At 37.2% G+C, this 22703-nt stretch overlaps 1 protein-coding gene across 1 annotated transcript in view; it reads right to left on the bottom strand.

Annotated features, from left to right (window-relative positions):
• Window positions 1–7550: 7550 nt before the first annotated feature.
• The window catches only part of DOK6 (docking protein 6), a 247265-nt gene continuing 232112 nt past the window's right edge, over window positions 7551–22703 (bottom strand). Inside the window, exon 8 of the mRNA XM_065830731.2 lies at window positions 7551–15269. Within this exon, the coding sequence (XP_065686803.1) occupies window positions 15130–15269 (140 nt within the window). The 3' untranslated portion in view covers window positions 7551–15129. The remainder of the gene's footprint in view (window positions 15270–22703) is intronic.

The following is a 22703-nucleotide window of genomic DNA, read 5'->3' as shown; positions in this document are numbered from 1 at the left end:
TAAACCGATGGGAAATAGGGTTTAAGCAGTCCAAAAGTGACTTGAATACAGGTTCGGATATCAGTTGAGGAAAATTATTAAGGAGCAGCAACTAATACAACAGGAGGTCCACAGTGTGCATGCACATGGCTTCACCAGAAACAGTACTGGAGCCATCCCTGAGTCTGGGAAGAGTACACGCTTACCTGAACATGGTGTGGGATTATTTTAAAGGGATACACGTACTCGTATTGAGTACAGAAAGTGCACACTCGCAATCCTGTGAGGGTAAATTTATAATACACTCGCAATCCTGCGAGGAGAGATACACGTGCAAATGTGCACAGAATATTACACGTGCTTATGTGGAAGCACGGGAGGAAAATACACTAGCAATTATATGAGGAAATAATTTATACACGTGTTTGTATTGTGCATGGAAAGTACGCGTGCAAATGTGCAGGGAAAGTATAAATACACGTGCCAATGTGCATGGAAAGTAGATACGCTTGCAATCCTGCGAGGGTTAATTTTACTCACACACGTGGCGGCAAGGCAAGCAAAGTCTCCTTCCGGGTGCGGGTTGGCTCCTGACAGCAGTGGCTCAGCTCATAACTCCAAGAGATCGCACGCAAGGGGTGGAGCCTCGATGAGAGTCCCGTTTTTTATAGGCTGATCAGATCTGAGTGTAGGCATTCCAGAAGCTTCTCTGCACCCCACATTGGCTGTGGGGTGCCCCTGAAGCTTCCAAACATCCCCCACACTGGCCGTGGGCGTCCAGCGGCTCCCTGGCGCCTCGGCACTCCCTTCCCCTCTCAACGAGCCTGGCCAGGGGGCTCTGGGGCCAAAAAAACGAAGCTGTTGGCCTCAAGCAGTAGAGAGAGAGGGAAATGTGTCTACGCCTTCCATATAAAAGGAAGGGAGGTGCAGAGATGAGAGTTTGCATTCTACCACACATATTAATAAAAACAAGTAGCTTACTCAGGTTCCTTAGTCAGCTAAACGGTTATAGTGCTATTAGCTGAAACTTCATGCCAAGGGTGATCTGTCCGGAATAACATAAGGCTATGCGTAGGCTGTTTCTATCTTGTGCATAGAGGACAGGTGACATCTTGAGGTTTTCTATGTCTTGTAGCTTTTTTGTCTTCTGATTTTATGTTCCAAATCTGTTCACAGCTGAATCCAAACAATATATATGCTAGTGGCCTAATCCAGAATCTTTGCTTCCAAAGAAAACAAATGGTGAGTGGAAAAAATACTTCTTCCCCTACTACAACATATGAAGCTTCTGCGATTTGTTGGCAATATATATTGTATTTGCCCCTGAATCAGAACGCCTTTTTATCTGTGCCCAGGCTTTTATGAAACACTGCTGATCTAATGCATGTTACATTTTGAAAGTCAGCACAAAGACTACTTGGATTTTTATTGCATTTATTGGTTTCAGTATCAGTATCAGTATCAGTATCAGCATTAAGACCTGTATGCTGGAATTAGATATTTTGAACTATACTATGATGCAGGGTGCAGCCTCCACCACTGGGTTTCTGACTGAATGTGCGTCACCAGAAAGAAGAGGAGGAAGATCACATGGGCCTCATCAAAAGCTTTGTACTCTACTCAGTCCCAGGTGAGATCAGCTGGAGTTTACTCTTATCTTGTATTGCATAATTCTTAACATCGTTCTCTTCTGTATTTCATCTTTGTATAATTTGAATCTTACAGTATAATGTTAAACTATACATACAGGGAAAAATAAATATTTAAAAGTACAATTATCACTATTAACTTTTTTTTTATTAGTATTCTTTTATGTTTTACATCTACATTTAGACACCCAACTATATTCCATATTATTAACAAATCAGCTCTTTTGTTTTGCCAGCTTTTATACTATTTGTGCACTGTTAATAATTTTCTTCCTCAAGTTGCCGCTTGTAAAACTGAGGCAAAAAAATTGTATCCAGTAATACTGTTTGTCTTCTGTTTCACTATAATTTGCTGGGACAGCTGTTTCAGTGCTTCTCCTTTCTTTTTGTATTGTAACAATCAGTGTTTTGGAGCTCTAAGTCTTCTCTTGTCTGCCTTAATAATCCTTTTCAAGGCTTGAAGTTTCGAAGTGGAAGGACAGGAGGCAGCTTAATTGCTTCTGCCTTGTCTCTTCATATCCTAAATTTGGTTATGAAGTTATGTTTTGTCCAGGGAAAGGACCCCATTCTCACAGTGGATGTGAGACTCTGACTTTCCACCTGTCTTCTCTCAGATGGGACTTCTGGATAATCCGATAGAGCTTCACTGTAGATATGCCCTTTGACCTCCTGCCATTTCAATTTCTCTCATTCTGACTCTTGGGTCACTGTTCATACCAGATGGAAGCTCTTCCGAGGATGATCATAGGCTGGGTACTAGCCATTTGCTTCAGAAACCATCTATCCTCCCATGCCAGTTAACCATCAAGTTGTCTTAATGACATGAGTCATGGTCGATATCTTTAGAGCAATTCATGTTTTAAGATTGACATAGGAGACTACTTCAGTACCTGAAGTGTGTGTGTGTGTGAGGGGAAGGGGGCATTCCACTGGTGCTTTACCAGGCATCTGACGTAGGATAGCATTGAAACATATTCCCAAGTGCAACTTCCTTTTCCATATAACTTGAACCTCAAATGTATTCATAGATAATGAGGCAAAAAATATTTTGCTTGGTGTTGAATGTTTCCTAATAATAAATCAGCATATGAGAAAAATTCATATTTTTTTTCCTTTTTAAAGCTGCAGCTCTTTTGAGAAAAGTCTCCTTTTTTTTTTTTTTTTTTTTTTTTTTATGTTCTAGCCTGCTAACAGTTATGGAATATTTAATTTTCACAGGACATGGACCACAGAAAGAATAGAAGAATCATCATCTGAGGCAGACACAGGAGGTTTATGTCAACTGCAAAACTTTCTCACACAAACCATTAGCTTCCTTCTTAAGAATGAAGTAAGCAAAGCACAGGCCTTATATCTATATCTTAGACTTTATTTTCTTTGCATAGAAAGTCAAACTGCCTGTGATGACCACTGCCTGGGCTGCTTTGGCTGGACAGTCAGCCTGGGCCAGGTTACACCAGGTGTGTCTGTAGTGTATCCTTTGTTTCATATATAAAGATTATTTGTTCTTATGCAATTTAAATATTTTTAACCAATAGGTGTACTATGAAGTAAGAATTTCAGAACAGCTCTGGTACGTCAAATGGAGCTGCATATTTTGGTCTGAGAAATCTACTTGTCTGAGAAACCTATGTGGCAGGATGAGAAAGAAAATGTGCTCCATGTTGTCTACATCAATGATTTTTGCATCTCAAATTGAGAGCCCTATAGAATAATAAGTATTTTCCACACAGGAGGTGTTATTTTGCTGCTGGGAAAACAGTACTATTCAGCTGACAAAAGCAAATTTATCAGGGATCCTTGAACCTACATTTAAAAGTATGAACAGGAGCTTGCTATCTGACAGCTGTGTGGTTTTACAGGCTTCTTGCCAGTCACCATAGTTATTTCAGTGCTTTATATTTGGGGACAGAATAGAAGTGTAGCCCTTGCTCCCCTCCCTCCTTCCTTCCCTCTCCTCCTCCCACTCCATGCCCAGGAGAAAACACCATGAAAACTCTGTCTTTGTCAGGATATATTTAATAATAATTTATTATAAGGTTTAGTTGCACAAAAAGTAAATGAGAACATGTAAGATACATGAATAAATGATGCAAAGCAGAAAAAAGCTGAGAACATTTACAAAACAATACACATACAAAGGTAGTTGTATATGTGCATATGTATATATTCTGTTGAAACCTACAGAAGAAACCACAGAGAAATTGAACAAACAGACAAAAAAAAAAATCCTTAAACAAACAGAACTAGAAGGCAGACCTGAGAATTAGGATCTATGCATCTTTTGGCCTTTCACAAACCCGCTGTATTACTAAGGATGAGATCCCAGTAGATGAAGGTGCTACCATGACAGCTGATAACCTCATGTCTGAACACTCCAAACTGTGTGCCTGGCCCACAAATGCTTGATTTCCCTTTTCTCTTGAAGCATTAATAAAAGTTTTGCTGAATATGTTCTCTTTTTTTCTTTTGGAAAGGGTTTTGGGTGGAGGCGTCATGAGTCTGTTTGCAGATCAGTGACCAGTTCCACTTGGCCAGCTAGGAAGGAGCATCAACAACCTGACAGCACATTTTGCGTAGCCTTCTCTAATGGAAAGCTTTCTTCACGTGCGCAGGGTAACAAGAGTCTAGGTTCTTCTGAGAATAATGTGGACACAAAGCTTCTATGAACTAAATGAGCAGTAATAGTGTCAGATGGTTATCCTACACTTCAGTTAAAAATCTAAAATCCTAAATCAAAGTGTCCTTGCATCTAGCACTGAAGACTTTAATTGTTTACAATGTCATATACCATTAGAAGACATCTCATTTTGGTTTTGTGTACTCCTGAACAAGGACACATGCGCATAGTAAGGGCTATTTTTTTCTTTCACTTACTGAAGGTTTTGATTTGTATAAATTCTTGCATATGAAGTTGATGAGGCTACACAGAACTGTACTTTGAATAAGCTGGTTTATTTCCTGAGTTATCAAATGTCATAGCAGGTAATTCTAAGTTGTGCACAGCATTACAAATAAAACTTTGTATCTTCAGGTTGTTTCTTTGATGATCCCATTTATATTAAGATACCAAAATGATAATATAATGAATTAGATTACACTGAAGTTCTCAGTTAGAACCCTGATACAGAAATATCCATAAGCTGAGAAGTTGGTATTGTTTCACTGCTTGTAGAGACAGTTAAAATACATCCCTATTTTACTGAGGGTAAAAAAGAAGGTGAGGTTGAGGTTAAGTACCTGGAATACCAGATTGTTTCGATTATTTTTGGTAATGCCCTTATTTCTTGCCTCCCTTGGTACTTTTAGCTCATCTTTTCAAAATAATTGCTTATTTTTGAGATTTGAGGAAGAAAAAAAAATCTGTAGTCCACATCTTTGCATCTTTTTTTGATTCAAATTCCATAGACATATTACTTTTACAATGATAGTCTACAGGGAAAATCACATCACACGTAGCATAATAAGAACAGTATATTATTTTTTTCAAAAAAGCAAACCCAAAACCACAGCTTCATTTTTGTACCATGGTAATATCAGTGAACAGCAGCTGAACATGAGACTGATACAAATGAAAACCAAAAAAAAAAAAACCCAACAAAAAACCCCCACAACGCTTATCAGTATTCTCATTGACTTAAAAACCAGTCAGCTACCCGTGAGAGAAACTTCTAGAAGTATAATCTGAGGTGCAATACTAAAACTCTTTAAATATCTTATGAGTCTGGCAAGATGGGACCCAATAAGTCTGTTTTCTGTGACAGAGTTTGGATTATGTAAATAGACTTTCTAGTGTAAAAGAGTACAAAGTATTGTTTATTGCTGCTTATTTTCAACATTTTGGAAACTTTTAGTTCCTTTTGAGAAAGCTTCGCTGAATGTAATTTGGAAATTTTATATTGAACAGTTACTGTTCTATTTCAAGCTGTACTGCTTGCCCGAAGATTTAAGAATGAGGGAAAGAAAAATCAAGGAAGTTGCATGACACAACTATGGATAGTAACCAGCTAAGCCTGCTGCCTAAACTGTAAGATAATTCTCTATTTTTCGTTACTGTTTTAAGACATTAGAAACTTTGCTGAAAGGACATAATCAGAATAAAGAACATTTTCATAAAAAATGTAGTCTTGAATCACTGGGAAACTAGCTTCTGTGTAACTGGAAAATGAATCTATGAGATTTTAAGAAAAGTAAACACAGGCTTATTTTCCATAATAATAAAATTAATCATACATGCTCTGTGAAAAAGGTAGATGTTTAAATCCTGTGTTCAAAGGAAAACTCCACGATTAATGGTACTATTAAGTCTATAAAGGGCATAAACTCACGTCTTTTAAAAAAGAAATTAGAGAAAAAATATTTGTAGTCAGTCTTTGTTGGGACTTCTGAATGTAGGAGAGGCAGTCACCAGAGTTTGGATCATCAGGGTGAATACGAAAATCGCTGTCTATGAAAGAAGGTGACAGTTAGAAAAGTAACATAGATGATCTGTTATTTTCTTTATTCGCCTCAGATATGTTCCTTTACCTTAAAAAACTTGTCTGAATCTATAATATGTTCATGGTATTGCTCATTCTTCTTGTCTTCTGCTCTCCCTTGGCTGTGCATGTTGAGGTAAAACAATGTTTCTGTGACAAACAGCCTGCTTTAAAGGTTGGACTCACCAAGGAACACAAGAAGCTGGACTCCTCCAAACCCCCATTCTAGGCAGGATGGTTCAGCACTTAACCCTCTTTCTGACCTCCACCAGGCACCTTTTCTGATAGGCATATACATTTTTTCAAGAACACACAGAAATAGTTTGTTCTAACTCTGCTGTGCAACTTACTAATCTACCTGCAATCCAGGTCTTATCCCAGAACCAGAGTAAAGGAGAAGACCAAGGCAACAAATCAGGCAGAATAGTTGAATATAGATGCTACCAGCATTTGTTAGTTTGATGACAAGTGGATTCTAGCTTACTCCTGACAGATTCAAACAAGAAACCTTCAGAAAAAGAACTGGCTTCAGAAGAGTGATATCACTATCAAATTAATTTCTAGGGTGTGGTGTTTTTTGTTTTTTTTTTTTTTTTTTTTTTTTATCACAAACATATCTGGGAACCAGGTCTGATTTTTTTTTTTTTAAACTTCCCTGCATCATGCTCCTCTAAACCTTCTTTGTTATTGAACTATGCCCAAGTTCAAATCAATGGTATTTATTTACAGTAGTTGAAACTGCCTTAGTAAGTACTCCCCAGTGCAAGTAAAAGACGACTTATTTCCTTTAAAGTCTAGATGTTCAAGAAGAGTTAATCCTCTAAAGGGCTTTGCAAGTCTGACACTAAGGGCTAGTTCCAAAACCAGCCCTGCCTGTCTAGAAGATAGGTACTAAAATACTATTTTAGCATGTGAACCCCAACAGTAGAAACCATATGTCAAGTTCTCAAACTGTATTATTTAAGGTTGAAGTAAGGCAACTCAACATTTCCAACACTCACACATTCCTGGGGAACTGTTTTGGGCAAGAGCACAAGATGTCGCCATTGCCATGCCTCGCTGGGATGTGGTGTCAGGGTGTGTGTGAGCTCAGGGTGGCCACTGTTCCTTTGAGAACCAGTGTGAAGGGTTCCACCCAGGGGCTGGAGACCCACAGTGGTCTTCTAAACACTACACTGAACTAAGCTTTTTCTCTTTCACATGAAATGTGGGCTGTTTCTGCCACCACAGTCAGTTCATCCAGCATCCCACCTGCCAAATCAGCCAGGAAATCGAAGACCCTGGCCCAGTTATCCTCCAGTCTGCATCAGATGCAGCCCCATCTCCTCTGCCCTTTCTAGTCTTCCCCATGAAGATGGGCTCCTGTACAGAAACAACTCATGTTGTAAGGACTAAGGAGTGGGCCTGCAGGGATCAGTAGGGCACTCTTCCAGCAAGAATGGACTTGTTTCTGCTCTTGCCCGTAGCTTTTGTTTGTTTGTTTGTTTGTTCTCTTCTAAGAGTAAAATGTATTAAGAGTAATGAGAAGAATATGAGCATCTGCATAGCCAGAAGATACATGTGATGAGTTTGAGAACACTTCCTTTAAAATAAGAAAGCCTTGGGATCTTCAAGAGCCTCACCCGTGGGAGCTCAGGACTACTGGAGCAGGCTGCCGACGTGTCACAGGACTCTGCCACTGCTCTGACTCATTTCTTGACCCCAACTAGGCTTGAGTTATAAAGCTGCAGATTTACCTTATTATCTGTGTTGGAGTCTTGCAGTTAAATATCCCTACTTATAACTCAGGACACAATGTTCCAGGTAGAAATACCAAAGGAAATATACTAAGTTATCTAAGGAAAGTTTCAAAATAATAATATGTTTATTACTTCCACACTATCCATATTGTTAGTTGGTATAATTAGATAAAATAACTAATATGAATTACTAGCGATGGCAGAGATAATTCTAACCTTGTGCTTACTTAAAAAGATAATTTTATAGTTTTTAGAAAAGAAAAAGTCTCAGTGATTCTAGAAGTTATTTAACACATTTCTTAAAAATTTATTTAATTAGATTATTGCACTAAATAATTCATTTGTAGTCTTAACAAGATTTAAGTGATCAATAGCATAGCATACTAAGATATAGTCAAATAAATACACAATATCTTTCCTTTTTTCTTTTTTTTTTTAATACTTTTCTCCATTTATGTTTATGTCTATATGCATATTTGAAGAGAGAAATGTATGTTATAAATATTTATATGTCTTAAAATTCCTCTCTGTTAATACAAATTTTTACTCTGAAATAAAACTATCTGAAGCAGACAATTACTATTTTCTTTTAAATTTCCATAATTTACCCAACAATGGTAGTGCAGGAGGAACTTTCTCACAGACCTATGTCAGATAATTTTGTAAATAGAAGCATAAAGGCTGAGCACCTATGTATGTATTTTTATGTCTCATAAATGCAGATGTTGCTTCTATTACCCAGAACTGATCAGCCCTGAAATATTCTAAATCATATTTTTAGCAATATCTGGCTGTAGTAAGATCCACAAAGTTGTGTGATAACAATTGTAATGCATGGTGCAAAATACTACTTTTAAAGCATCTATATTGCATAACGCATGCTAGCTGAGCTGGTACTTGGTTCTTCCAGTCAGGGTAGGGAAAATGAGCCCAGCACTCCAGACTCCATTTTTACAGAGTAACTTAGAGCTGTGAGTTGGATTAAACACAACATATTGTTCCCAGCTTCTGATAAAGTCAGATGACGTTGAATGCTCTGGGAAACTGTTTTGCACTCGCCATGACCCATTGCTACGTGCTTAAATTCTCCTGATCTTTTCAAAGATTACAGAGTATTTTTTGGTTTTGTTGACTTCTTACCCTATTTTCATTTCCTTTTCCTTTTTCAAAACCTTGTCTGTCTACAACAATGCTTTTCAAAGAAGTAAAAAGAAATAAAAGATGAGCATGTGCCATACTTTGGCAGGAAATCATAATACTTTTTTTCTGCATTGTCCTTGTAGCCATCTTAAATCAGTATGACTTACGAAAAGCAGTTCTGGAAAACAAATATCTCCAGTCACAGCCTGTTATCTATGGAGAGTCAGGAAATGAAACAATTAGCATCAACTAGGACAGCTTTATTTTACATCATTTATTCTGTTTCAGCTATAGGAGCAGCAATGAGAACAAATGTTTAACTGCAACCTTTATTTTTGTTACTGGTATGGAATTGCCAAGACAGCTGATTAATTTTGTGCTATTTGCTCTGACTATTACAGTCTTGCTATCATACAATTTTAAAAAAAGATTGAGAACAACATGTAGCTTATATTAAAAACGAGGGTTAACTTCATTCATGTCAAATAATGTTACAGGAAAAAAATATACTGAAAAATGTATCCATTCACTTGGCAATCCCAGGATTTTAAGAGAATGTGCTAAATCTATTTAACCTCATGAGGATTTCTGTAGTGACAGAAAAAAAACCCAGAATGAAATCCATTCTTTAAGAGTTTCAGTGTGAGATTTAAAAAGATTAACTCTTTCATCTTTGAGAGCATATTAGATTCTGAGTTTGCATTTAGTTAAAATGAAAACATTTTCTCCATTACAACTTGGAATGCTCATAACAATATTGACATTTTAAAATACTTTAATCATAGTTAATCATACTTAAGCCTCAGTTACTTTCATATCTGTTTTAATCATATCCATAAAAATCTGTTGAGCTGCATATGCATGAAAAGATGACGAAAAAAAAAGTCTTTGGAAAGTGAAAATTCCATTTTCTTTAATAAAACCAGTTCAGCTATGGATTTTGATAATCAGGTTCCTGAGTATAACACCATTTAGATAACTGTTGCATACACAGCATCTTCACTTAGCACCTTCTACTGTCTCATAAGGACCTGGACAGAGAGGCAAACTTCTTGTTGCAACAGGTTAGTCAATATTCCTTAGACTTTTCTTTCATTCCACAGTGTACCTGTACTTGCTTCCAATATAGTGCACCTTTTAAATCTAAAATCAAAAGTGAGAAACATTTATTTATAATATCAAGAACAAACATAGTTCACCTAATGGAGTGCAAGATTTTGTATCTGCAGAATTAATAAGACCAGCCTTATACCCTTTAATTTCAACATTATACCACTACAATGCTGTTGCACAGTCATTATCTTCTACTTAAAAAACACAGGCAGGCACCTCCAGTTGTGGTGAAAAATATAAGATTCTAATATATAAAAGTTGTGTAACAAGTTGGTTTGGAAAGAGTCACACATATTTGGATGATGTGTAGGAAAATGAAACTTTCCAGTGCTGTTCAATCTGCTTTTGTAATCAAACAGCAGCTTTTCACGCTTTCTCCACAGTCTGTCCTACTCTGTGTGTGGATAAAAGCCGCATTTATTCTTTTGCAGAAGGTATAAAAAGGAGATAAAATACACTGATATTAAACACTAAAAAAGAGATTAATTGCAACATCTTCTTCCTTCCATTTTAGGAAGAAGCAGTTGTAAATAGTGCTGTATTTCATGCTAAAAAGCACAGCTGTTCAAGAAACTTACATTTTCTCATGGAATACCACCCTGCAGTTTCCAGATTACCAGACGAAAACTAGTAAATGTGGCTGGTGAGCTAAGTCTGAGTAGAGCTTTATTTACTACAGGCTGATGTTTCTTTAGTTCCTGGACATGAAATATCTAAAAACCCACTACTCTTCATAGTATTGTCTAATAGGCTAGAGAGCTGAACGAATATGAAGTTTATTCCTTTTCGGATAAATGCAATACAAAGATCTGATTAATGCCCTTTTTTTTTTTTTTTTAATCTCTTTGCCATGAACAGGTAAGGGTCTTCACAGACTGCCAGCACTTAACAGCTTCTCAATAAAAAAATGCCCGAAAGCTGTATGTTGTAGTCATATTATTGTTATAGAGAGCACTTTAAAAGAATTTTCACCTCAGATATGCAGTTTCAGCCCCTCCTCCAGCAAAGTCTTATTAGCTCAGAACAAGGTTTGATTAGAAATATGTTTACTGATTCCCAACAGGATTTCCATTCATGTGTTGTGAAATGAAGTATTTTCCAAAAATGTCATGGTAGACTTTTGTCAAAACAAAAGAGAGATGTTACTGTTTCTGTCTAACAAACTTCTTTGGTTCGTCAATACATTAACTTTAGTTGTTAGCTTTAGGGGAAAACAAAACAAAACAACCCCAAGAAGGGAATTTCTCATGGACCTGATAAATGTGAGGAGCTGGAATGAGAAAATAAAGTCTAAACATTTACTCAGTAAGACAGTTAAGTCCATGTTACAAGATATTCTTCTTTCTTTTTCCTTTACAGGCATTTTTTTTTTCCAAAGGAGTATACTCACAGATAATTTAAACTACCGATAATAAGATTTAGCTGTTTAAACAATGGGGCTACTCAAGTACCTTAGCACCATTTGATGATTTATTACCAATCTCCTTCAATTTCTCCTTTTCTGCACCAAGTGACTTGAAAATCAAAAGTACCAGCATACATCAATTTATAATACTCACAATTAAGATATATTAGTAACTGTACTTAGTAATGGCTGTGTGTTATTCGTTCACAGGAGTGAATATATTGTTATCAAGGGTCATTCTTTAAAAATTTACATCATTGTTGCAGTTATATTTTGATAACCAAAATGAAAGTTTTATAATGTACTAATGCTAAGTTCCATTTGTACTGGTTGCACCTTGTTACCACTGAAGACATTTTGTTGCCCTCCATGTCTTCACAGCTCATTAGCTGAAAATAGAGCTCCTCCTGGGTCAGGAGCAGACCTATTATCTGTGTGCCTTGCACATAAAAAAAGCCGAGACTTGTACAGGGACTTATGGGATCCCTGGGGCTATTTAAAGGCCCTTGTGGTCTCTAGGCAGGCAGCTCTACTATGTGTGCCAAAAGAGTTTTCCTTCTGGCAGAAGCACTAGGAGCTGTATAAAGTGGTCTCAGTGGGGCATCACTTAGATTATCGACAGGCATATGCCAGAAATTAAAGCAATTGTGTGAAAACAGAATTTTCTGGCAATTTGTTGGCCTAGTGCCTGCCTATTTCTCATGAAGCTTTTCTGAGGAACATTTCTGGAAGCTACATGAACACACAAATGTTACAGCGTCATCACATCTGCTGTTCTGGAGTGACACTGATGGCAACATCCACCGGCTGCTGAATACTTTTGTGCTTCAGGTGCCCTGTTTTCTTAGCTGTGTTACACTACACTGTGAGTTGTAACCTTGTTTTCAACTTTCAGTGTGGTTGTGTTTACTCTCTACAAGAAATAGGTTCCCAATAGGGCAGGTTTGGGTTTTTTTGGTTGTGTTCTCCAGCTTTGTCCTGGAGTTCAGTTTGCTGCCTATTGCTACAAGATGGGACTTCACAGATGTTTATAAATGTATGAGTTGAGAGGATAGTTGCGTTCTGTAATGAAAACAAAATATTCAGTAAAATGCCCATACATGACCAATTGCCCCGCCCTCCTTTTTGTTGTTGTTGTTGTTGTTGTTGTTGTTGTTGTTTTGTTTGGAAATAGCATCTATATTTTTATTAACTAGACAATATTCATGCACTGTATAGGAGGAAAAAAACATCTGTGACAGACAGCAACTGTTTCCCAGGAAATGGAAAGAGCACTCTATACAGATCTCATGCTTTTTGTCTCGAAACGGCTGAAGCACTAACTTCAGGATTTAGAAAGGTTCTTAAAGTATATGGGCACTGGAACTATAAAGGAGCTCTGATACTCTCCTGTTTTGCCTCTTCCCTACTTTTGGCCTATGTAGAATATGTAAGTATTAAATGACTAGCATTCAAGTCATGAAGGAAAATAGTTACATGGACACAGCATAGAAATTTGCAGAACATATTCAAAACTTAATCTAAGGAATTTTAAAGAAAATATATGTGAAAGAATCACAGTTTCATAGGAATAAAAATAATTGGCCAGTTCCTTAAAAGGCGCCTATTTGGCAAAGCTGCACTGAATAATGGAATTACACCAGCAGAATATCTGTCCTTTTGTATCATATTGTCCGTGTAATGTCTGCAAACTGGAAATTTTCCCAAAGCAAAATGTCAACTAAATTTATTTCTTAAATGAAACGGTGAATGAAGGTTCCTTGATGGGTACAGCTCAGAGAGCACCATAGGTACAGCTCCCTGCCAGTGTGGGAGAGCAGTTTTTCATTTTAGCTCATCAAAATACTCTCTGCAGGGAGCTGTTCTATTCCTGAGTATGGCAGCACTGTGAGAAGGAAAAGAGGTAGTGAATGAGACAGGGAAAAGAGGAAAAATAAATAAAGCTGATTGTGGTGGGGTAGAAGTGTTTCATGTGAGCGGATCACAAAGTTTTGTTATTCAGCAGCTGTTCACTGAGGTGTAGAAAGCTGTAAGCCTGCAAGGTCTCTTAGCCTGGAAAATGGTCGGAAAAAAGCCGGACATACTGTATCAGTAAATGTTCAATCAGAAGCAGAAGTTTCTTCTGTACTTTTTAATACACATACATATATGTACATATATAAAGCAACCCAACAGCACTTTCTCAGTTAAATTATCATACATAAAACTGATTGTTTCATTGGAAAAGGGTCTATGTGTCTCCACCTTGATACACTTCCTCAACCTGTCCTGAGAAACTAATGAAGTGAATCCCTCTGGCAATTATGGTAATCATTTCTCACTGCGAACAGAACACGAAGATGCTCATTTCATAGCAAGAAGGAAGATTTTTCTCCCCACACTTCCAAACATTTCAGGGCATCGTGAGAAATACATAAATATTCAATACCACTTACAAAAATCTAAATGTTCAGGATAGATAAAACTTGTTCCCCACCTACCGGTGTGCCTTCCAACACACCTACTACAGTTCATTTTTTAAAGACGTCTTCCAAAGACAGAAAATTTCCATTGAGATGTGCGCATCCTCCTTTTCAAAGTAAAACTATGTTTGACACATGACCATACAAAATACAATGTGCATCTAAAACAGAAATTTGAGAAGGAAACAAAATCAAAGTAATGCTGACCAGAAAGACAAGACCAGGGTTCAGCTCTACTGTATCTGGCCCAGCCGTGGCACAGGTGGTCGCCAGTGGGGGATGCAACCCGTTTTTATTTATCTGAAGAACAGTTTTCCCACTCTTAAAAGTTAGGCTTGTAGGCATGGTTACTTAAATAATTTGCAAATAAGAAGACTTTGCAGCAGTTCTGAGGATGAGACTGTGGTGCTGATATGAACATTCACAGCTCTCAAGGGCATCGTGAGAATTATGCATCTATTAGAAAGGAATTAATTTGTGCCCCAGGAATTTAAGATGAGAGCCGTACCAGGCAATAACCTTACCTTAACACATCAAAATCTATTCCCAACAAACCATATAGGCCTGCTACTTCAGTTGGCATCTGACTTGAAAAACACCTGACCACCCTCTAGGGTAATGAGCAAACTGGCTTGGATCTGAAGGTGACCCCACAGTGCTGATGCTGAGTCTTGAATCAGCGACATTTCAGCGACTCCAGCAGGAATCAGTGGGTTGTGACGAGGACCTAAAAATGTTACAGTGAAGATGGGCCAGCCTACTGGTGGAGGTAGGTGGGAAGGCCCCGATGTCAAATGTGCCATCCGCATGAAGCCCCAGAATGGGCCTTGTCTGGTCATGTAGAAACCTTCACATCAACACAGTTTCATTTGTTTCCATCACTTTCTCACAACACGAACGCATACCGCTTCTGACCCTGCCCTCCCCCACCCCCCTCCCACCTCCTTCCTGACGTATTGACAAAAGGAAGAGCAAAATAAATAAATAAAGACTTAGCCTCTGCTTCAGGGAAGCTGCCTCTCCAGGTTTCCATATTGGCGGTGACCTGGCTGGAGCTGGTAGGCATCAGTTTTCACGGCAGATGGTGGGTGCAGAGGGGGCTGGTGGCTCCCCAGCAGCAGGCTGCAGGTTGGACTGTCTCTCTCGGCTGGTCACCCCCGCCTGTCATTGCACCAGCCCCGAGCCGTAGCTGAAGGTGTAGCTGCTGGCCAGCGAGAGGGATGGCTGGTGCTCCTCACCCTGCTCCGAGGGGTAGCTGGGGAACGTCTGTGCCCGGGACACCTTCGCTGAGCCAAGGCTGTGACCTGCGTTGGGGGGGGACATGGACACAAAGGATGTAATTGGGATTTAATTCAATTTAATTAAAGCCTTTTGCCATGGGTGTGGGCTCCAGTGGGCTGACTTCATACTGCCCCATGGTGCTGGGGTGCCCGGGGAGCAGACATGCCACATCAGGCCTTGCTGGGGCTGCAGAGGAAGATTTTGCCCATCTCTGAGGCAGGAGCGAGTGATCGATAGTCACAGCCCCAAGCCTGACAGTGTTCAAGAAGAGACTGGACAACACCCTCAGACACATGGTGTGAACTGTGGGGTTGTCATATGCAGGAACAGGTGTTGGACTTGATGATCCTTGTGGGTCCCTTTCAGCCCAGGACATTCAGCAGAGGCAGGAGATCCCAGACCCAACTCAGGCATAATTTAGGGTATATTTTTTTAAAAATTTTTAATTGCAGAATAACATATCTTTATATTTCCTACTCTATAAATCTCAGGTATATTAGTTAGTTCGAGCTGATGAAGAGCTAACACACTTCTTATTTATCTGAAGAACCGCTTAAGTGGTGGAAGTAATGCCAGCTGTTTTAAAGGGATTTGTCACACAAACCTAACTTCATGTATTGTCTTGAATAGAGTGCCAGTTTGTCAGATAAACACAGAATTATAATTTCAAAATGAACTGGAGGTGGGATATGGCCACATGGCAGAACACTGGTTAGGAAGAAGATGTGTGAGATCTTTCCTCAAACAGGCTTGTGAAACTCATTTAATCGTGGCTTGTTCACTCGCAATCAGTGAGATGAGAAACCATGTGCAAAAAGCCATTAAAAAGCCAATGACCAATCAAGATGACTCCTATGGTCTGATTCTGTATACCAAACATTTACCTATCTCAAAATTCCCTTTCGAAATTGAGATTTAATAGGTAACAAAAAGTTCCAAAGTGTACATCTTCATGCAGTATATGTTCTCAGTTTTTTTGGAACCTTATATTGAAGCCTGGATGTAAAATGGTTTTGGATAATTTTTTAAAAAATATCTTTAATACAAGTACTAGAAAAAAAATGCAAAATTTTATTTTTCCTTCAACCACAGAGCTATTAAAGAGCAGCTGTAACAAAGAGTTGAACAGTATTACATCAATCTATGGAAATAATAATAACAGAAAGAATAGAGGACATATTTGATTCAAACAAAACGAGAAAGCTCATAGAGAATTTGTGAGTTTAGGAAAGAATGTCTCTATGTAATTTGTTTACTTTTGACATACTTTTTTTTAAAAAACAATTAACTATATTAATATATCTAAATAAAATGAATCAAAAATAACAGTGGTAAAATAATGAAATAGTCCAATGTTTCCAAGTTGGCTTAAGATTTCTAAGCAGCAAATTTACAAAATTTAAGGTTTTGTTCAGGTTTGGTTTTTTTTTTTTTTTTTTTTTTAAATTTAGTATGTCCTATACTGGAAATTCTAAATGGTAATTGATTTTTAAATTTGCATTGCTAGTAAATATTATTTTAATACTCATGGAGCTGATCAGCCTTATGGTCTTAGGTATGCAGAATCTCCACACTTAATGTTTTATGTCATCAATAAGGATTTTGAATCTAAAGACACAGGAAAAGTTTGGGCAGTAAAGAATTTAAGCTTCACAGTTTTCTAAGGTTCTTGCTTCAATAGTATTTTCTGTGTCATATTTGGATCTTAAAAGGTTAAAAGAAAAGAAAAAGAACAGTTTTTGTGGATTTTGCAGCTCTTTGGTATCACAGCTGTTTTCAAGGATACAAAACTCACTTTTCTCTACAGTTATTCTGAAGTCAGCATAAGAGGAATTTGATGAACACACACTTTGTGACCTGAAGACACCAGTAGACTTGGGAGAGCTTTTTCCTGTGGCTTACATATGATTTTTTTTTTTCTGTTCTAGGACAGGACCTTGGAAAGATATTTTTAAGCCTACGTCATCCTTTATTTAAATTTACTTTCAGAATCATAGAATGCAATGGAGCTGTAGTCCAAAGCAATTAGGTATGAATGATTCATCAAGATAATTTAATGTAACCTGGAAAATTACAGCAAAATTAGATTTTTCCTGATCTTAATTATGTTGGAAGCAGAGGCAGTATACACAACGATCTTATTTCATGACATGGTGCTTATTTATAACAATTCTTTAGAGAAAAACCCAGTGGTTTCCTAGTAACAGCACTGATTGATGCACGTATAAGTAGATCGATCGCAACTTCTAAGAGAAAACTTGCAGTACTCAGCTAAATGAAAAGAAAAAAAAAAAAACAAGAAAAAAAAAAGACAAAAGAGATCCAGGGATAACCTTTAAAAACTCCCTTCTTGAGATGTTTCTCTCTGTTTCAGATTCAGAATTCAAATTCTTAACCAGAAGGCAGGTGCCAAAACTTTTTCTTTTTTAAAAGAAAAAAAAGGTCATGCTTTTCTTTTCCAACACAAGGATTCAAGGGACTCTCTTATCTGATACTCTTTGGTTAGAGCACTCAGCTACGATGTAGAAGTCCTGTGTTAAAATCTCCCTTTGCCTGTGGGTAAGGTTCGACATTACACTTTCTGTAATGGAAAAGTAAGCTGAAAATGTTCCCTTTCTCCTCTCTGCCTGCACTGTTGTTCACTGTCCCTCAGTTGTGCCATTGCGATTGAAAGGCTGCTTTGCAGACTGAAGCGCTTTGGTCGTCCAGTTTGCCAGAGTCCTATAAATTGTTGTACTGGCAGAGCCGAGGAGCAGGAACAAGCAGTCAATGGTAGGACAGGGCAGGGTTTTTCTCAGACTGGCTTTGGTGCCAGATTGTCTGTTTGGGGAATCACGACCTGTGAGCGACATGCAACCAAGTGCAGGTGGCTGCTAGCACCACCAGACTACTTGATTCTCTAAAGCAGCATCACTTTTGAAATCCTGTGACTAAGCTTTTCCAATACAAGTGCATATTTTTGCAATATAATGATTAAAAATTAATAGAACCAGAGACTCCCATGTTTCAGCTTCCGTTGTAGGCCTTTCAAGTACCTCATATTAGATAGTCATTAGGTAAAATAAAGAAGCAGACTTTTGCAGTTGCACAGCAAGCTTTCATCTGGGATTTAACCTCTGAAGAGATGACTTTACAAACAAAATAATGTTCTTCTAATGCAGTTTTACTTTTCTAGGTAATAATAATAAACTTGATTTTTGAAAATAAAATTTGGCATTTCCATTCCCAAGATTATGAACACAAAATTGAAGTCATTAAATTAGAGTCAATTGGATATCTTTATTAGCATTATGTTTTGTACTTGGGAGTGCTCTGAGACTTCATGAAGACAAGAGCTCTTTGATTGCTATAGATGCTTCTATAAACGTTATAGAAAAACATGGTTGTTCAAAAGAAATTTCTATGAATCAGTCAGTGCAAGCTAAGACCAAATGAAGTGAACCACTTGTTGGATTGTAAAGCCATTTTTTTCTGTTGAGAAACATTCACTGTTTCTCAACATTGTTGTTCACAATAAACAGAGCAATCTGGAAACTGACGAAACAGAGACGATGTTTTCTCCACAAAGGATGGTGCAAGGAGGTGGAAAAACCCAATTAGCTAACAGATGTTTCAGGAACAAGATGTTAGTAAGAAGGAGTGAGTTGTATGTTGTTAACTCACACAAATCTCATCGGACATTAAATGCAGCCCTTCAGGCAGAAAAGTTCATGAAACTAGTACCAGTCTTTAATCTATATTTATGTCCTCTAAGGACTTTCCCAACAGCAGTGAAAACTCCTGTTAATAGCAGGGGAGGCCTGCAGATTATACTGAGGGTATGGTTTTGATGGGGAAACGTGTCTCAAGATGCTTCAACCTCTAATATTCTTTCTTTGCAGTATTTCTTTTAAAACACAGGACAAAGTGGGAAAGGCACTGTAGCTATGCACTGAAAGCCCACTAGGGAAAATGAAAAACTTCCTGCAAGAAAATAAATTATAATGACTGCTTATTTCAGATGGAAGCTTTTATCCTCTAAGAGCTTTTGTTGCAAAGAAAGAGACTCCACATTTTATTCTGGATAAAGAAAATGTTCCTCAAAAACCCCTACTACAATCTCAAATCAGTTAAGTGGCTATTATTGCATGAAAAATGATACTTTCATTTACAGCAGAAAATAAATGATTGCTGTTATCCTATTTATAAATTGATGCTGTTTAAAATTCTGCCAACTCTCTGTATTGAATATACAGTGTCTTTTATTGAGCTGTTGATGACAAAGCAGCTTTTCCTTTTCTGCTGTTAGATGACTGGAATAAGTAAAGCAAAGTTTCATAGCAGGACAAACTGCTACAAAGCAAAACATTTATTTTGCAGTAATGATGCAGTTGGATTGGAAGGGCATTAATTGGTACAGCAATTATTATGCTGTCACTCACAAAAAGATGCAATGGAAGGGAGCAGATGGAAATGGAAAAATGACATAAACTACATTATAGCATATTGATTTCCATATACTTATTGAAAGTAAAACTGTGGGTCTGTTTCAGTTCCAAATAAAGAAATACAAATTTTCCCTTGAATGTAACTACAGTTGGAATTAAAACTCCAGGGAATGCAGCTGTGCTCCAAGTATTTATCTTTATGAAGGAAAAATGAATATCAGGAAACATAATTTTGGACAGATTTTTAATAAAATTATTAAGTTCTTTTCTAAGAAATAATTTTGAATAAAAAAATGAAATGTATCCTAAAATATATAGGAAATACATTAAGAGTGTGAATGCAAAAAGTACCCTCCTCACATTTTAAAATATTTCACATTTATTCTCAATTAAGTAGCTTTTTTTTGGTTTTGGCCAGCATCAAAATTAGTAATTATCTGAGTAAAATATACCTGCTACAGAACCCTGTCACCCTGTCACTTTCCAGACTTGGAAGACCATTATTTATCTTAGAAGCTTTTGGCATTGTCATCTAGTCCTTCTCTAGAAAAGAAGAAATTTACATGTGTATGCAGAAAATATTGCAGGACAGGCAGCTTAAAAGCAGTAAATTTACAATATGTCAAATTTTTGCGTCTCTAGGAAAAAGATTTCAGCTTTCCAATTTTGGCAGAAGAATGCTGAGGTTATATGAAGAATACATTTACATGTCAATATTTTGAAATAAAATGCACGTCCTTAGGACTTTGTAATAGAGATAGGGTTTCAATAACTAGAAATAATGTGAATTGCTTGTAAACATTATGTACAGAAAAAATGAGTGTTATTCCACCAGTTCCCCCACCTAAAATAGCAAATATTTAGAAGCAGTGTCTTGAGTCATAACTTGAACTAATATATTGACTAAAGGTCAGGTTGGTTTAATTGCAATTGTGTTTCCAGACAGTGGTTTTAAATACTTGCTCTCGTACTGCACTTAGACTGTATATTACCTACTTAAGCTATCACAAGCTGATGCAGCTCCTGTGGTAGAAATATCAGAACATCAACCACATCTTTCTCAAAGACGAATATGTTTACCTTGCCCTGTACTTTTAATTGATTATTCTTTTCCATTGGGGATTTTTTTCAAGTGATGCATCTTGTTATTCTCAGTATCAGCTTTCTGTGCCTATAAGAACATGCTACCTAACATCTCCACCTAGGAGATGGAAAAGAAATTACTTGCACACATCCCACATCCTCTTTCTGCCCCCATTCCTGCAGCCAAAATATGACACTTATTTGGGAAAAGTCATCTATTTGACATCTCTTTGACTTGTGCTTTTCTATTTGCAATACATAATTGTATGCCTGCATGCCTGAACTACAGGGAGATTAAATAAATTATCTGAGCAGAATGGCATTTTTTTTTTAGTCCCGAACCCTGAGCCAACACATGGATAAAGACAATAAACTTGTACTTAGCTTTCTGATGTTGTCTTCCATATACAGACTGCAGTGGTCCTTACAGAGATTAATTGATTTCATCTTTACAGCTTTTTACACTTTTGCTGATGTTGCAATATGAAACGAGTCTCCTCTCTCCCTCTGTTCTGAGCCCAGCTCCTTAACTATGCCAACATATAATCACATTCTCACTTAACACAAAATTAGGCTAAGGTCCAAATTTGCTTCAAAACAAACATAATTTTCCAGATGAAAACTCTCAGAAAGAAGGGTCTCTGAGTTTGATTTCACAGATCCTCAGAAGTGAAACTTTCTGCAGAGATACTTTATATATTTAGTTTATCAATTTTAAGGCATTTATCAGGGGCTCTAGCTGTTTTGTCCATTCAACCACAGACTCAAGACAGAAACTAAAATAAAGCATTTCCATGTAAGTTGTAAAGTTGATGTTTATTATGTGAATAATAACTTGGTTCCTAAACTTTAAGCATGTCCAAAGTAAAGTAAAATTATTTCATTTACCAGAGACGTAAACAGAGACTAGGCATTTTTATACAGAATGCAGGTAGTTTCATTTTCCTATTCAAGCTCAAAACCTAATGAGCTTTTTAAACAGAAACTTCATGAAACAGAGACATTCCATGTTGGTAATACCAAAAAAAGAAAAATAAAATGGTAGAAGAGAAATTCCTGCAAGCAACAATTTCTTTCACTTCAAGGAACATTTAAATCGGATAAGAACGCTGACAAATGATGATGCCAAAATGCAAGAAATAAGAAGAAAAGAATTCTCTAATCCTAAGTGCATATGGGAAAGGCTAAAGTGAGAGGAAGAGAAAACAGCTAAGGAAAACTCCAGTAAGAAAATTATTTTTGTTTTTACAAGTATTTAGCAACATGGGGACAGAACAAACCAACAAAAGGAAACATCCTGCTTTTGGAATAACTGAAAACCAGGAAGAATGTAAAGCTAGTGAAAAAAAGAAGAAAAAGAGCTGAAAGATAGACAAAATTGTGTAGGTTCAGTCACTTTGTCTCAAGTAATGTTTTTCTGCTGTAGTTAAGAAGGTAAACCCACACAATTTGCTGTCTTCTTTTGCTTTTGATTCCTGTAAGTAAGTCATTATAAACGTCGACTATTGAAATCTGTGAATAAATAGATTTCAAATATGATTTTCTTTTGCATCCTTGAAAACTAAATCTACCAGAACAATTTAAAGTATGTAGTTACGTATGCAGTGTTATCATCTTGGTTTACGAATTTGTTAGCTCATTGTTTACTTTTCCCTTCCTCAAAATGTTTTAGTTGCATTTTTATTACAGCCAAACTAAATGCGCAGTCAAACACAGGTCTTATCAAATACCTTGTTAAAAAAAATCAACACCCAGATCTGCTACTAATTTAGCATGAAAAACCTTACTAAAAAATGCAATGCAAAAATGCAAATTTATACATTTATGCATATCACTTTGATGGTATGGATTATCTCACTATTAAATATTTATTGCATTTCAGATCATGTTGACATTTCCCCTTGGATGCACTGTTCCACAAAACACCATAGAGCCTCATGCAATTGT

Source organism: Patagioenas fasciata, chromosome 2, assembly GCF_037038585.1.
Source record: "Patagioenas fasciata isolate bPatFas1 chromosome 2, bPatFas1.hap1, whole genome shotgun sequence".
In the NCBI taxonomy this organism is placed as follows: domain Eukaryota; kingdom Metazoa; phylum Chordata; class Aves; order Columbiformes; family Columbidae; genus Patagioenas; species Patagioenas fasciata.
This window is presented reverse-complemented; position numbering and strand designations above follow the sequence as displayed.